The sequence below is a fragment of the Pan paniscus genome, chromosome 14 (genome assembly GCF_029289425.2).
Source record: "Pan paniscus chromosome 14, NHGRI_mPanPan1-v2.0_pri, whole genome shotgun sequence".
Lineage (NCBI taxonomy): Eukaryota > Metazoa > Chordata > Mammalia > Primates > Hominidae > Pan > Pan paniscus.
The window spans coordinates 1,191,621-1,209,068 of record NC_073263.2 but is presented as its reverse complement, the minus strand read 5'-3'; the positions used below and the strand labels follow the sequence as shown (position 1 = coordinate 1,209,068).

Genomic DNA, 17,448 nt, shown 5'->3' with positions numbered 1-17,448 from the left:
ATTGAATTAGAAGACACACATATGTTGAGAATAATCTTTCTGGTCATTTGCTGCATGTCTTATTTACAATATGTAATCAAATTCCTTATCCTGACCTTATGGCACCTGGGTTGAGAACCATGATTTGAACCAAACATTGGTCTGTCACGTTCTGAGTTTGAAACTTTAGTTTGCCTTTAGCGTTTTGCTATTGCTTTTTCGTTTTCTTTTGTTTCGTTTCGTTTCTAAGTTCTGGGGTATATGTGCAGGATGTGCAGATTTGTTACTAAGGTAAACGTGTGCCATGGTGGTTTGCTGCACCTGTCAACCCATCACCTAGGTATTAAGCCCAGCATGCAGTAGCTGTTCTTCTTAACGCTCTGCCCCCCGAAAGGCCCGAGTGTGTGTTGTTCCCCTTCCTGTGTCCATGTGATCTCCTTTTTCAGCTCCCATTATAAGTGAAAATGTGGCATTTGGTTTTCTTTCCCTGGATTAGTTTGCTGAGGATAATGACCACACATCACCACTGTTTTTGTTTTTTAGTATAAAGAGTAGTATTTTATTGAATAAGATTTGCTCCCAGAAAAATAAGCTTAAATCTACAATGAATGCCAGACTCTATAGCAGAAAGCAATTTTCTCACTTTTCCACACACAATGGTGCCTACTAAGTGAAAAAAAGCCATAAAATGTAATTCACAAATGTACTACTCTGTCTCAAAACATCTCACATTATCATGCACTCGACTAAAGCCATTAGATCAGTTCTTCAATCCGGTTAAAGGAGTATCCCTCTAATAACTGACTTTTATAATGCTATCAATATCCACTCCCAGTCAGTCTGCCATGTTTAATGGTGTACAGCATGACTGAATACAATGGAATTGATGACGCCCGTATTCACGGACAAACCGTGACTTATGATGGTTTGATTTATGATTTTTCAACGTTATGATGGGTTTATTGGACTATTAGATGCGTTTCTGATTTACACTGGGTTTATGAGTATGTGACCCTAGACTCCAGAAACAGCTGTATAAGGAAAAACAGGTGTACCTAATAAACATATGCTTAGTGACTTGGGATAAACCAATAGATGTTCACAACTGATGTAGAGCCGTGAAAGAGAGATAGCGGTAAACAGTTACAATAACACAATTTTCCTGCACCTGTCGTGGATTTCCCCAAAAAAGTGCAGAATGTGGGATGCACCTAAGGCATATGAAAGAGAGAGGGCATAAAGAGTAAGAGAGAAGTTGGAGGAAGGGAGGAAGGAAGGAAGGAAGGAAGGAAGGAAGGAAAGAAGTACGAAAGGAAGGAGAAAACACCCGGTGTTACTAAAACCCCCCCAAAAAATGGTTTCACCCTGTGGGTCAGCCTACAATGTGGATGAATCTTGAAAATATTGTGCTACGTGTTATCTCAGTCATAACAGCTCACCTATTGTGCAGTTCCGTTTATAGGAAATGTCTACAATATGGAAATCTATGCGTATGGGATTGATCGCACTAGGTAGTTGCTACCTAGGGCTGAGGGTCAGGGAGAGGGTTTGAGACAGAATGAGGAGTGACTAATGTCTACAGGGTTTTTCTCTGGTCGGGGGTGATAAGACGTTCTACAATGAATTGCGAATTATAATTGAATGTGCACAACCGCAGGTATACCAAAAGCCACTCAATTCATGACTTTTAATGGGGGAATCTTATGTGGCGCACTCTCATGGAGACCACGGCAGACATAGTGAGAGAGAAAAAGGTGAGTAAATATCTGAAACGGAGGCAGAAACAGAGAGAACGAAAAGCCCTGTGAAAGGAAGGGAGAGCGAAAAGGGAAAATGGTCCTATTTAGAAATGACAGATGTGAAACTGGGGTTCACATCAACAGTGTCACTGCCAGGAAGGAGGGTCATGCTAGCCATGTCACCGGTAGTGTGGCCCGCAGGGACGCCGTCCTGCTGGAGCGTCGTGCCAGCATGGGCTCTCGCAGCCACGTGGGCCAGCAGGAGGGACCCGCTGCACAGCTGTGGGGTGAGGATAGACTGGATGGTGATATCGGCCATTACAGGGGCCTCTTCTGCTGGCAAGAGTGTGACAGTAGCAAGTAGATGGACAGGCCTGCGTGTGAGGACGGAATGCAGGAGGGGCTCTTGTGCGGCTGGGTGTGGGGCCCTCACGGGAACCGTGGAGAAATGGCCAGGTAACTGCGTCATGTGGGCTAGTAGATTGGCCAGGGCTTCGAACTGAAGGACAATAACGGGGAGTAGCTGTCAGGCCCTGGGAGTGTCTGAGTGTAAGTGGAGATGGGTTTGGGGTCACTGAGGGATGCGTGAGAGCCATCCCTGTGTAGGTACAGGTCATAGGGAGATAGTCTCGTGAGGCCTGTGAGTGTCTATGGTTGCCCTGGGTGCCTGGGGCTGACTGTGGCAGAAATCTGGGGAAGGCTGGAGAGAAGCTGGGAGGCCCAGGAGAGGCCCTTAAGGCAGGGGGTGAAGAGGTGAAAGAAATGGGGGAGGGTGGCAGTAAGGTCCGTGAGTTTGTAGATGATTCCTGGGTGCGGTAAGCTGACTCCAGGTGCAATCTGGAGATGGTTGGAGAGTAGCTGAGAGAGACAGAAGAGTCCCTGAGGGCTGGGGGTGAGAACATGAGGGAGACTGGGGAGTAAGTCAGTGAAATTCGTGAGTTCGGTGGTGTATCGTGGGTGCCTGGAACTGACTCCAGCTGGAATCTAGAGAAGTTTTGAGAGTAGCTGAAAGAGACACAGGAGTCCCTGTGGGCTGAGGGCAAAGACCTGAGAGAGACCAGGGAGGACCTCAGTGAAGTCTGTGAGTGTGTAGGTGATTCCGGAGTGTGGGAGGCTGACTCCCGCTGAAATCTGGGCGTGGTGGGAGAGTAGCTGGGACAGACAGGAGAGTCCCAGGGGGCTGGGGGTGAAGACATGAGAGAGACTGGGGAGTAACTCAGCGAAACTGCTGAGTTTGATGGTGACTCCGGGGTGCCTGGAACTGACTCCCGCTGAAGTCTGGGCATGAATGGAGAGTAGCTGGGACACACAGGAGAGTCCCTGAGGGCTGGGGGTGAAGACATGAGAGAGACCGGGGCCCCCAGTGCGCTCTGGAGAGTCAGGCAGTCTGTTTTGTCTGAGCTCTGATCCAAGAACCCCCATCCTTGATGGTCACCAGTACCCAAATCCTGCTCAAGGACTGGGGACTGAGTGGTGGTAAAGGCCACGCTGAGGCCCTAGATTCAGAGCCCTGCCTGCCAGGCCTGGACTCTTGGGGTCCTCTCGGGCGGTCAATGCTCCCCAGACCACCTCCTGCCTCCATCCTCCCCGCAGCTCCTCCTGCTCAGTCATGGGGTTTGCAACACCCTGTGATCATACCCAGTGTCACCTGGTTTTACATAGGTTTACGAAGAGGTGACACTTGCTTCTGGGGTCCTTTGGGATAAGTGGGACGGAGGAGAAAGGTGTTGAGTGCCCAGGTCAGGTGATGAGAGGGGGCACAGTGGTGGGCAGGAGCGGGAGCCATCTTCGGGGTTGACGGTGCCCCATTTTGTGCAGGTGGTTCTGCAGCTTGTGCCGCGCGTCCTCCAGCTCCTCACAGCGACTCCCGAAGTCCGGGTTCACGGCCTCACACTGGAGTCCCAGGTCCTCGGAGGTTTCGCGAAGGATGCAGTCCACCAGCACCCACAGGTTGGCCGAGTCCAGGCGCTCGCGCTGGGCGCGGCACAAATTGTCCTGCGTGAACTTGGTCCAGGTCTCCGGGGTGGAGGCTCTGCGGGGTGGGAGACAGCCAGGGGAGGGTCGGGAGGCTCTGCCAAATGCTGGGGGCCCTGCCACGCCCCCATTCCCTGTCTGTGCCTCATGCTCCTGGAGGAACTGCATGTACTCCAATGCTCCCCGTGCAGACCCACGAAGCCCAGTCCCCCAAGCTCCCTGCCTCCGAGTGCCCCCCGCCCACAACTCCCCTGAGTCCTCCCACACCCTACCCACCCCGGGCACTTAGTCCCCTCCTGCCCCCGCAACCCCATTCCTAGCACCGCTGCCCCCGAGGCCCCCTCTGCAGCACCTCCGTCCCCCGCAGCCCCCCTTCCCTAGTACCCAGCGCCCGCGTCCGCTTCTCGCACCCAGGAGTTTGCCGCGCTCAAGTGGGCGGTGGTCGCGCTCCCTCTGCTGGCCTTTGGTGGAAATGCAATCCTGCCGGCGCCTGGGGCTGACCCCACCCCACCCTGTCCTGTCTACGGGCAACCAGGCTGTGCACGCGCTGGGCACTTGAGGAGGTCTTGCTCGCTTACTCATGCCAGGGGCAGATAGTTGCCCAAGTGCCCTCGGGGGCGAGGACCTCTGGGCCAGGCTGGGGGAAGGAGCCCCGCTGGGGCCCCCAGGCAGAGGAAGGCGAGACCACAGCCAGGGCAAGCGCGGGGGCAGAGCTGGCCCCCCCCCCCTTGGAAGGTGGTGGAGTGCCAGATGAGCCTACACCTCGGTGCTCTGGCTGTGGTGGCGCCCGCAGGTCTTGTCGAGGTTGTAGGCCTCCACCTTGTCCGACCAGTGCATCTTGCAGATCTCCGTGTGCTCCCGGTTCAGTCTGGGGCGGGGTGGGGCAGGGCATTGGTGTGTGGCCAGGGAGGGCCCCACTGGGGACCCTCCATGCTGCAGGCTAGGCCTTCATGCCCGCTTCAGGAGGGAGCTCTGGGCCGGCTGTCCTCGTGCTCAGCAGTGACCAAGAGCTGCCGCCCATGCTGGGAGGCTGCAGATCAGTTGTGGCACTGGGCTTTGGCCACTCAAACTCAGCCTGGGCCGGAACCTCCCCCACCCAGCCCTGTGCTCCCACTGTGACCTGGGACAGCCCCTGCCGGCTCTGAACTTCAGGGTCCTGTCGTTCAATGCCTTGCCCCAGGACCAGCCGTGGGTGGGGTCAGGAGTCATCCCTTGGGCAGCCCTCGACCCACCGGATCTGGCTCACTGCTTGCAGGATGGCTCTCTTCAGCAGCTCCTGAATGTTCCGGATCAGCTCAGCTTCCTGAGGGAGGAGACGCCCTGAGCACCAGAGCCAGTCCTTGGTGAGGATCCCAGGAGGCCAGCTGCTGCAGGCCTTGGTCTACACCTGAGCAACCAGAAGGAGTTGAATGCCGGGCCTGAGCTCTGACTGTGCAAGTTCTGCTCTCTCACTGGGTTTATCCTGGGCTTTTGGGCATTCTCCTTGGTGCATTGTAAGTGGGGTGTTTTCCTCCAGGGCCTTCTATGGGCTGCTGGGAAGGTCCCTCAGCGGCAGTTCCCACGCCCCAGGCCTCAAGAGTCATCACTGCTGCTCACTCACTGCACCCAGGAACGTTGGCCTGCCCCTGGCCTCTGGACAGCCCCTGAGGACCCTAACTCTGGGGGCCCAGATGCCCGCCCAGGCTGCCCCTCAGGGTTCTGTGTTGGGAAGGACCATCCTCACACTAAGAACAGGAGAAAGACCCTGTGTTTCTTCTTACTGCCTGGCCAGTTTAATTTTCTGTGTGTAGGAACAAGCCTTTTTTCCCTGTGATTGGGGTCTTTGCCTGGACCACCAGCTACCTCCTTGTGTGCCAGGGCCCGAGTCCTGCACCCCTCTGTCCCTGGGTTTGCCTCTTCCTGCACTGTCAGTGTCTCCGTCACTTCGCAGTCACCCTTGTTGCAGGCAGAGGGTTTGTGGGAGCTGCAGCAGTTCTTGAGGCACTGAGAGGGTGCAGGGGGATAGGCCTGCAGAAGGGGAAGGGAGGGAGGAGGGAAGGCATGAGGGGAGGGAGGGACTCAAGGGTTCTTGCCTGAGTTTGGGGGTATGGCAGGAGACCAGCTGCCTCCACCCCACATCTTTCACAAATGTCTACAGGCCTTTAGTGGTTCTTATGGAGGCCCCAGGCTCTGAGAGCTCAGGGAATTCTCCAGAGCCAGCATCAGGGCCAGGACTGAGTTACTCTCTCACCCTATGGGGTTGCCCCATAGACAAGCTGGGCTGGATTGGGAAGTTACAGGTGACATGGAGAAGGGGACCTGTGGGTGCAGATCTTCGTGTCCCCGGCTCTGTATAGGATGAATGGGAGCAGTAGATCCCAGCCTATCCCACCCTACCTGTCCACACCCGCAGTGCTGGCCCAGACCTGGGTTTCCACCTCGGGAGCCACTGTCCCAACCAGGGAGGGTCTCTGGGGAGCCCAGGGTCAGGATGACTGTGCCAGGACTCAAAGGTATTGGAGGACGAGAGGAGAAACAGCTGCTTGGAAGTCAGGGGCCTTCTGGGGCAAAACTGCCTCCTGTCACTAAGGGGCCAGATTTCGGGACTCAGGGGTCTCACGCACAGAGGGCTGGTCTCCCGTGTGCTTGCAGCAGCCACGTGGCTTGTCCACATGAACTGCCGGGGGCTCCTCCTCTCTGTGCCCACAAGTCCTGGCCACCCAAGGCTGCTGGCACATTCAGCAGTTCCGTCTCCACATGGTCACGCACGAGGTTGGCGTGCTGGTGGCGCTGGCTGCACTGCATGTTGTCAGTGGCGATGGAGAAGGGCACCTCCATGGCATCCAGGGCGCGCTCCAGCCGTTTCTTCTGGGCCAGCAGCAGGTCGGTCTCCGCAGCCAGCGCCTCCACCTCGCGCTGCAGCTCCGACTTCCAGCTGTGCGTGTCCTGCAGTCGCTCGCCCACCCTGCACGTGGAGTCTTGCTGTGTCGGCTGCGTCAGCGCCTGGGTCTCTGCGGCCAGCTGATGGCTCTCATGCCCCTGCAGCTCCCGCTCTGACTGGTTGCAGTCGGCGAAGGCCTGGTGGTAGCGAGCATAGCAGTTCTGGAACCACACCTCCAGCCGGCGGTGGCCAGGCTGGAGGACGTGTAGGCGCCCGTGTTGCGGGCCACGTCATACTCTTTGCAGGGCAGCTCGCAGGGCGGCACTTTCTGCGGGGCCGGCTCTGGTAGGAGCACATCCGTCTGCACCATGGTGTCTGCTGCCCACCAGGACCAGGGGAGTGAGGAGTGTGTGTGGTCAGCTTGTTGCGGTCAGCCCAGTGCAGTCATCGGTCGGCTCCAACGGCTCAGTCCCAGAGCAGGACGCGGCTCCCAGTCGCTTGGGTGATGCAGTAAACCAAGAGCTTCCTGTTGCCAAGAAACGGGATCTCTTCTCCAGTGGCTAGGGGAAGGGGCATTCAGGGCAGAGGGCAGAATTGCCCTCTTAAAGGGCCAGGCAGCCCCAGCCCCACCATCCCTGTCCCTGCCTCGGGGCAATCAACAGTGGCCAAGGGTTCCTGTCACTTAGAGGATCCCAGGGCCAGCCCGTCTCCAGCCTCTGTGTCCCACCCTTAGGATTCAGGGTGTGGGTGGGGACCTACTGCCCTGGCCCCTTCGTTGATTCATCCATTTGTTCCTGGTTTGCTCTCTGATCCTGTCTTGTGCGGAGCTCCACGCTCAGGGTGAACAAGACAGAGGAGGCTCTGCCCACCTGCCCCCTCAGGGCAGAGGGCTGTGGCTGTTGTGTGGGTGTTGTGTGTGCTGAGTGATAGTGTTACTTGATGCCGTATAGGTGGCTGTTCTCCCTGCCCTCCTGGCCCCAACAGCAGCCTGGTAGCACAGGGAGGGTCCCAGGCCAGGCCCCCTCAGGGGCAGTTTGAGGCAGTTCCTGCAGGGACTCCGCTCCATTTTCTCCTGGACCTAGTGCCTGAGAGCCAGGCCCTGGCCTCTGGCCTTCTCCTCCCAAGTCCCAGCCAGGGTCCCCTCAGGCTGGGCACAGTGGGGAGGGAGGGAGTCTGAGTGTGCTTTTCCCTGGGGAGTTGAATTCAGCCTCTGGGTAAGTGTGCAGAGTCAGATGCCCAAATCTGCCCCACAGGGCGGAGGCAGGTCCTGTGCTGCGGAGGCTGCCCTGAAAGCCACCCAGGGCCATGCTGCCTGGCGGAGACTGGATGGGCAGTAAGCGCCCCAGGACACATCGGCCTCCCCCAAACCTGGGGCGAGGGGAGCCCCAGCCTAGGCACGATTCCCCACGCAGCCAGCGGAGGGCGGCTTTGGTCTGGCGGTGAGAAGCCTGTGGCTCCTGGCTCGGCCTCCCCTCCGCCTGCCTGGCGCATGCACTCCTGGGGACCCCAGCCCCTCCGGCCTCCTCTTCCCTGAGAACCCCGCACCAGAAAGTCCTCGCTAGGAAGTCCATGCCCTTCCTACAGCACAGGCCACTGGGCCCCTGTTCCTTCCACCTTCACCTCCTCTCCCATCACAGCCTGCACCCTCACTCCAGCCACAGGAGCCGGGGCTCCTCCTGGGCCATTCCCACCACCCCGCCCAGGTCTCTCCAGCACCACCATGTGCCGGCCAGTGCCCTCCTCCTGGACCTGACCTCCCCCGGTCCTGACCTCTCCCGCGGCCAGAACCCTCAGTCCATGCTCCTGTCACCACGGTGTACCTGGCCTGACACAGCCTCCTGATGGGGCTTTGAGGACAGCAGCCGGGAGACTTACCCCAACCCAGGCCGAGCCAGAACCTATTGCAGGTGGCCTGGGAACCTCTTTTCACTGTCCGTCAAGATTGGGAGGTCAGGGGACCTTCAGGGACTGGTGTGGTCTGAGAAACATCCTTGAGCCTCACCATGACTCAGTTTCCCCAGATGGCAGCAGGCTGGAGCCCACGCAGGGCAGGATGCCAGGCTCCACCTTTTGTCTGGAACCTGCATTCACTGGGCACCTCTCTGTAGGCATAGCAGAGCAGAGCTGCCTGTTTCTGTCCCTGATCTGCAGCCCCAGGAGCCCGAGAGACCACCTAAGCCAAGGAGAAGGCCTCTGGGCCAGAGCCCAGCTCTGCGAAGTGGGAGACCTCTCAGCCTCCACTTCCAGGTGCCCTGAAGTCGTTGGCAGGGGGTGCTGCCTACTTGGGGCTCCCAGACTAAGGGAACACATTCACCTGGTGACCGCAATAGGCCCTGCAGGCTGAGGCACAGGATTTGACCAAGGACGCATCAGAGTTAGGGGACTGGGCCCTGACTCCTGCCAGCTTCAAACTCCCAAAACCCCCAGCCCTCTCATGGGGTGAAGACACCCTGAAGGACACTCCAGTGTGCTCCCACCTCTGGGTTCTGCCAGCCAGAGAGTGGGACTCTCAGGCCACGTGTGTCTTGCTGGATCTCAGCTTCAGGAACCCAGGGTGCTGTCAGCTCTCTGAGACCTGGGTTGGGGGTGTCCATTAGAGCACCTTGGTCAGGACCCAGAGATGGGGAGGGCACGGCTAAGAGCACCCCAGGCAGTTGGCATCTCCAGAAAGCAGGAGATAGCGCATGGCTCTGTGACAGATGTCCCGTGACAGGGAGGATTGGAGGGACAGATGGACGTGCTCAGGGGCTGAGGGGCAGACGAGACCACCAAAGGGCAACTTGGACACTGGATGGCCCCAGGAAGGCCCCTGAACCCCATCCTGATTGATCCAGGGCCAGTGACCTTGGCCCAGACTGCAGGCCTGGGGACTCAGGTTCCTTTAGTTTCTTAAGAAACTACTATACTCCTTTTTGGCGTAGCTGTACGATTTTACATTCCAACCAGTCATGTGTGAAAGCTCCAGTTTTTACTCATGCTCCCCAGTATTTGATGTTTTATTTTTATTTTAGCTATTCTGATATATATGTGTTAGTCATTGTGGTCTTAATTTGCAAATTTCTAATGACTAATGACATTTAACATCTTTTCATGTTCATAATTAAGTACCATCTGTATTCCTTTTCACATATGATTAGCACAAATGTGAAAAATCAGAACAAAATTTTTCACACAACTTTAAAATTTTTAGAACAATACTCAAGGGAAAAGGTGTTTATTTAGAACAATGAAAACAATGAGACATTAACTTCCAGCTTAAATAAAGTTGATTGTGTGCATAAAAATGGTGAAAATATTGGACTTTCTTGGCAAAAGAAGAAAGGGGAAGACTTTATATTTTCTGACATAATATTCATCATTTGTCTTTGGTTTGTGTTTTTTGTGTATGATTTTGAAAAAATGCATCAAAGATATAACTTTCTGGTGTTTTCTTTGATATTATCCTTGCAAACAGAAAAGTTGGCACATGTTTCTGTATAAAACTGGTCAAAGTTGGCCTAGGAATGATCTTACATTGTACTTTCACTTTACATCATACTGTAAGAGTTTAATAATAGCTAAGGCATCAGCATTGATGTGGACTTATTATCCCTATTCAAGAGGTGGTGTGAGGTTTAGGAGAGTTATGTGCCCTTTATCATAAAACGAATCTATGAAGCATTTATATAAAAACCCAGTATTTCTGGTTTCAAATTCAGTACTGTGCCGTCTGCTTGATAGATTTGTTCGCAGGTTAGAGACATTTTATTGCATAACTTCCATGAAATATCACAGTTGTATTCTTGACTATGTTTGAATCACAAAAAGACTTTAATCTGCACTCAGTTCTTGTAACTAAAATCTTCAGTTTGAATATGAATTTCACTTAAAGAACATCGCCAGAAATTTCAGAGAGAAAAAGACTTTACTTGCAGAATACAATCTGCATTTGCTTTGACAACTAGTTAGTTCACATATGTAAAATAAGTCTACCTGTCTGTATGCATAATTAAGATGTAACAGTAGTGTGGTAATGACTTGTTAAAGCAATTAGAATGGCAGTGGATCATGGCACAATTTACCTTAAAAGCCATGAGCAGAATACATCACAAGCTATGATACAATAAATAGTCATTAGGTTTAAAGTAGTATCCACATGTAAAAACACAAAGCATATTTTAGCCCTTTAAATGAAAGCTTCATTCAGTCAATATTGGTCTTCCTGTAGATGCATTTATGAAACAAAACCACAAAACATACAGCTTACCCGCTTCTCAAAACTCATTGCACAATAGGTTGAGGGACTTCTCTACACCAGGACCTATTATTAAAACCAGTAAGTCCTCAGTGAAAATCATTTATTTGCCTGCAGTGTCATCTGATGTGTCTGTTGTAGGCAGCTGTGGCAGTGGTGGGTGGTTTAGTGACACGGACCCTGCCCACGTCTGTCCATCCATCAGTGGGCTAGTGTCTCTCTGGCTGCCCCTGAGAAGGGTCTATAGGAGTTAACGGCATTAGCATGGGATTGAAAAGAAATCATCTTGGATTCAAACTTCCATTTCAGTATTCATTTCCAGCTAAGTTTGTGTAGCATGCTTAATGTTTCTGAAGCTCAATTTTAGTAATGGTAAAGTATATCTGCCTAAAAGACAGGGACACATCCCAGTTTTGTGTTTTTTTTATTTTTATTTTATTGTATTTTTCTTGAGACGGAGTTTTGCTCTTGCTGCCCAGGCTGGAGTGCAATGGTGCAATCTCGGCTCACCACAACCTCCGCCTCCTGGGTTCAAGGGACTCTCCTGCTTCAGTATTCTGAGTAAATGGAATTACAGGTGCCTGCCACCACACCCAGCTAATTTTTTGTATTTTTAATAGAGACGGGTTTCACCATGTTGGCCAGGCTGGTCTTGAACCCCTGACCTCAGATGATCCACCCACCTCAGATGATAATCCCACCAAGTGCTGAGATTTCAGATGTGAGCCACCATGTCCGGCCTTATCCTCAAAAAAGAATTTATCAAAAATGTATGTGTGTGTGTGTGTGTGTGTTTTAAGTAGAGTAACACTATATTAAAATGCCACTATATATGTTCTAACAAAAAACCTCAATTTAACAAATGTATGTGGGGAGAGGGAGAGAGAGAGGGAGAGAGAGAGGGAGAGAGGGAGGGAGAGAGAAGGAGGGAGGGAGAGAGAGAGGGAGAGAGAGAGGGAGAGACGGAGGGAGAGAGAAGGAGGGGGGCAGAGAGAGAGAGAAGAGAGAGAGAGATACCTCTTGTGTCTCTACCTTTTTGGATGATGACCCCAGTCCTAACAGATTAGAGCCTTACCCTTTTGCCCGTATTTAACCTTTACCTTCTTAAAAGCTCCTTCTCCAAATACAGTCACACTGGGAGATAGGGCTTCAGGTTAGGAATTCTGGGGGGACATAATTCTCTCCAGAACAGACACTAATATCATGAGTGCTCAGATTGCTAGTGAATGTGTTCTTGTTACAATTATTTTTGCTTTGCAGTTTTAGATAATGAATACTTGGATAATAAATACCCACTGTAATCTAATTTTTTCAACACTTCTTACTTGCATGGATTCTAAACAGGAGTCCAATGTAATTCTTATGTCTGTTTCTCTGTAGACACTGTGTTTCTTCCTCTGCCTTATTTTAATCTTTTATCTTTGTTACAGGTTTTCTACAGTTTGAATATGATATTCCTAGGTATATTTTTAAAATATTCATCCTGCTTGGTGTTCTCTGAGCTTTTTGGATTTGTAATTTGGTGTCTGTCATTAATTTGTGTTTTTTCCTAGTTAAAAAAATGAACTTTATAGATTTTACTTTCTCAACTTTCACTTATTTTCAAAATGAGAGACAAGACACCTAAACTCCAAGATTCCAGTCCTGAATGCAATAGTACCAGATTTTCAAGTTATATAAGTGAACTGCATAAACACCACTAGTTTCAAGTGTACCCTATAAGAAACACATGGACATACTTGCGTTGTTTAACCACACGGTGTCATATCAATAAACATCAAAGTATCTGACACATATTTGTCCATTAAAGGTAAACACAACTCTGAGTATCAAATTAAATTAACCATTTGCCTTTTATAATCTAAATCAGAAATTGAAAAACAGGAAGAATGTAGAGGTAAGTGGCTGAAAATGCTCTGCTTACTGCACACAAGCACATCATGACAAAGAATGCTAGAAGTAGCTTTCCTCAGAAGTAATAATTGAACATTTAAAATATTATTTTCTCAGAAAAGTTAAAGCTTTTAGTGTAAAAAGCATGGTAAATGACATTTTAACTTAATAGTTAACTATATAGCAAATTATAGATTTCAAGCAATTAGTTACCCACATTTCACCAGAACCTTCAGTGAAAGTGTCTACTCTCAACATTGACCAGACCCTTCCTGTTCTGAAGTGTCTACTCTTTAGAGTTGCTTCAGCTTTACACATCTGTAAAACCTAAGATTACTCAATGAGAAGTTACCGCTTATTCTGTACTAGATACACAAAATACATATAGATTTAGAACAAATGGATGTTTTTCAACTTCAAAAAAAGTATTTTTATTTACACAATGTTAGATTGTTTTTCACCTATGTGTATACATAACAGTGTTTCCCAAATTCACAGGGTCCACTTCCATAATTCTAAAGCAAAAATAGAGGCACACAAATGGATAATAATTCATAGTTTTATGCCTTTTTTTAACATATCTTTAAAGAAATTCAGTTGCCATTTAGACAAAGATGTGATGAACCTGTAACAAATTTCTATGACTTGGAAAATTAAAGGTCTAAAAATCCTAAATGTTGTAACACTGGGCAGTTTGCAATCTGTGCATGGGTTCACTCACCCTATGGTCCGTGAACTCCCTTATCCTGCAAGCTGTAGGTACTTTCAGCAAATATGAGACTCAATAAGACTAAGGAAGGGCTTGTTTAAATTAGTTCCCCTCACAGTTGATTCTAATCTTGCAATGAACAGATTTAATGTACTAGTGAGTTAAATTTTAAAGTAATTATAAAGCCATTTACTCTATCATAAATGAATGAAATGTAAGAATCACACTTAAAACAAGTCTTTCATTTTAATGAATGGTATCTTTCATTTATATACAAAGGAATTCACTTGCCAGCAGCATTTAAATATAGAAATAGTCTCGTCTTTTCTCTAGTGCCTTTTATAAAGCAGTGCCATTTCTAACTAGGTGTATTTGTTTCCCAGCTATTCAGTAACTACACTATAGGTATCTAATAGACTCAAGAAAAGATTGGAAAATTGAGAAGATTTAGCATTTTAAACATTTGAAAAATGTTGCTACAAAGCATCGATTATGAATGCATTAGTAAAATAAATTGACACCTTATGTGAGAATCATTAAGTTGGTTTAATTATATCGCAGAAGTATGGGCTCACTAATATTTATAACAATTTATGCTAATTAAACCAGAAAGTTTCTGTAGGTAATTCAGCTCTGAGCACCATTTAATAAGGTTATGCCAAATAGAACCAATGGTTATGTAATACCCAGAATATAAACCTCAGCAAATTCAAACTTTTGGAATGGCAACACAAGTGAGAATGAGAGGCAATATTTCATTTCAAAGTACCATAGGCTGCTTAGAGTGTTCTTTTCTTTTAAAAATTTGTGTGGTTGTTAGTAATGTACCTTAACACTGGTCCTCCTTGATAGCGGTGTTAGAGATGGTTAGGTAGAACCTATATTACGGAAGTCAGCGTTGCCCATTTCTTTAGTTCAGTGATTAAAATTGAAATTGCTTTTACAAAACAATTGAACTGCTGCTTACAATATAAATAGAATACCAACAGGTTTCCTGTTGTATTCACATTCTTCTCTAATTAGTATTTTTGCATTTCCACTCTGACCTGACCTTCAGTAGTTCCTTTATTTTTATTTTCAAGCATTTTTATGAGTATATAATAGGCATATATATTTATGGGGTGCATGAGATATTTTGATACAGGCAATGCAACATGAACTAATCACATCATGGAGAGTGGGTATCCATCCCTTTAAGCATGTATCCTTTGTGTTACAATCCAATTAGATTATTTTAGTTATTTTAAAATGTACAATTATTGACTAGAGTCCCCCTGTTGTGCTATCAAACAGTATGTCTTATTCATTCCTTCTGCCTGTTTTTGTACCCATTACCCGTGCCCTGTCTCCCCCACCAGCCCCCTAGTACTTAGTATGTCCATGAGTTTAATTGTTTTGATTTTTAGATCCCACAAATAAGTGAGAACATGCAATGTCTGCCTTTCCATGCTTGGCTTATTTCCCTTAACATAATGATATCCAGTTCCTTCCATGTTGTTGCAAATGACTGAATCTCATTCTTTTTTAGGGCTGAATAATACTCCACTGTGTGTATCTACCACATTTTCTTTAATACATTAATCTGTTGATGGACACTTAGGTTGCTTCCAAATCTTAGCTATTGTCAACAGTGGTGCAACCAACATGGGAGTGCAGATAATTTCTTCGATATACTCATTTCTTATTTTGGGGGTATATATCCAACAGTGGGATTGCTGGATCATGTGGCACCTCTATTTTCAGTGTTTAGAGGAACCTCCAAACTGTTCTCCACCGTGGCTGTACCAGTAGTACCTTAAAATGCAAATGCAATTGGTAAAAGAACAAGACAGCATGTAGTACTTGCACTTACAAATACTACCAGTTTTGTACAAATTTGCATTTTTTTGTCCTTGAAAGAGTAACCACTTAATAAAACAGATAATTAAAAGCGCAATATTCCTTCCTTTGCATGGCATGCAGGAATGGTGAAAGCAAAGAAACAGTCATCCCTTCTCTTCCCCCCACTTCTGGTCTCCGGAAATAGGAACGCCAGGTCAGACAGGTGGAGGAGGGAAATGGGGCACAGGTCAAAGTATGATGAATCTCTTAAAAAGAAATCCGGCCAGGCGCAGTGGCTCATGCCTCTAATCCCAGCACTTTGGCAGGCCGAGGCGGGTGGATCACGAGGTCAGGAATAGAGACCATCCTGGAGAACACGGTGAAACCCTGTCTCTACTAAAAATACAAAAAAATTAGCCATGTGTGGTGGCGGACGCCTGTAGTCCCAGCTACTGGGAGGCTGGGGCTGGAGAATGGCATAAACCCGAGGGGAGGAGCTTGCAGTGAGCGGAGATGGCGCCACTGCATTCCAGCCTGGGCGACAGAGCGAGACTCCTTCCCCCCACCGCCAAAAAAAAAAAAAAAAAACAACAAAAACAAACAAACAAACAAACAAAAAAAACACTTTCCCCGGAATGCTAGCCTGATGGGAACTCCACCCCATCCATTCCAACCTAGTAAGGATAGTTTAGTTTGTCTTTTCTGGTCTCACTTCCTGACGTCTAATGTTCTTTTTTTGTTTCTGTTATTAAATTTCAGAAGACAAACCTTAGCATTTTCTAAAAGAAATTATTTTTTACCTAAATACATTGGACTTTGGTCTTAATTTGAAGGAATAGGATAAGTGGCCTTTAAGAGAGAGTTCCTACTCCTTCTCTTCCAGTGGTTGCTCTGGGTCCCTGAAAGAGGGTGCGATGTGAACCATCTGGGTTGTGAAGTGGATTTTGTTGAGCCTGTGTTTTTTAAGTCCATTAGTCCTGCCCGAGGCTGTGCGCCCTGGAATCCTTGGCTTCACGTCTGGACCACCTTCAGCCAAGTGGTGATGGTGGAGAGGGTCCACCCATCTTCCAGGACGTGTGAGAGTTTGTAGGTGGTGAGATGGTGGGGGCAGCTTTTAAATCTTCCAGTACCCACCCCCACTGCTGGCGGTGCTCTCCCCATCGTCCTTGTCCAGGACTCCCATCAGGGTCTCAATCTCTTCTGTGATGCTCTGACTCACATGCTGGGAGGCCCTTTTCCCAATGTAGTCCCTGATGTCCACATCGGCGTCCTATGTCCCCACTAGCAGCTTCACCATCTCCAAGGTACATGGCTGCCAAGTGCAGGGCGGTGTAGCTCTGGCCTTGCTGTTCCCAGGCAGCAGAGGCTCGTTGGGGAAGTTGACCAGCATGGCCAGAAGCTCCAGCCTGCAGTGCTAGGTGCCTGCGCAGGCAGGTGAGGCTGTGATGAAGCCCAGAGTGGCCAGCAGGCCGGCTGGCACGGCGGCAACCCCCTAAGCTGTCCACTCCCCATCGGAGGCCGAGAGCAGCCAGCTGTGCTTCCTGGTCCAGCTCACCCAGCCCCACAGCTCTCCTCCGTGGACGGGAAAGCCAGCCCTGCGCCGCCAGAGTCACTCGCCTCTGCGGTGTCCTCGGAGGAGGAGCTCCCAGGCTGCTGCCTCCAGGACACAGGTTCCTCTTCAAGGGCAGGGCACTGCGCCTTCCCAGGTCGCTCAAGTTCTGGCGGAATGGCCGCGGGGCGGTAGCCCCCCAGGAGCTGCCCCTGTCCGCCTCCTGGCAACCGTGGGGCGGGGGCTCCAGGTCCTCGCTGGTCTGAGGTCCCGCATCTGGGGTAGGGGCTGGTGGAGCCAGCGAGCTCTTCCTGTGTCTCCGCCGCTCAGGGCGGCCCGTGCAGGGGCTGAGCTCCCCCTTGCCCAGCTCGGCCCTGCCTGTGGAGCACTTCGGGGACCGCTGTTTCAGGGAGTGGATGGTGAATGCTGCGCTCCGCGTTCACGTGGACGCGGGACAGGTACCAGGGGCGCGGCCTCAGGCGGAGGCCCCGCCAGAACCTCTTCCTGAGACGCAGGTACTGGGCGCCATCGGCGGGGTCCATGCAGTGGCCACAGCGTTCACCCAGAGATACATTTAAACAGTTTTATTCTCCTGTTTTTTATTTTTTCATTCCAGAAACCATTACTACTATGCAACGAAGTAGAAATATCTAGTTTAAATAATAATTTGATACGGTCAGGTGGGGATGA

The 17,448-nt window shown here is 49.8% G+C and overlaps 1 protein-coding gene and 1 pseudogene across 1 annotated transcript; both read right to left on the bottom strand.

The window, feature by feature from the left end:
* Window positions 1-3,362: 3,362 nt before the first annotated feature.
* On the bottom strand, window positions 3,363-6,997 carry LOC134728855 (tektin-4-like; annotated as a pseudogene).
* A 6,112-nt stretch (window positions 6,998-13,109) lies between these two features.
* Window positions 13,110-17,197, bottom strand: LOC134728875 (ankyrin repeat domain-containing protein SOWAHC-like; the record flags this gene model as incomplete). The annotated part of the gene is made up of 1 exon (XM_063596030.1): window positions 13,110-17,197. A coding segment is annotated over one exon (798 nt), but the record flags the coding sequence as incomplete, so codon positions are not given.
* Window positions 17,198-17,448: the final 251 nt, after the last annotated feature.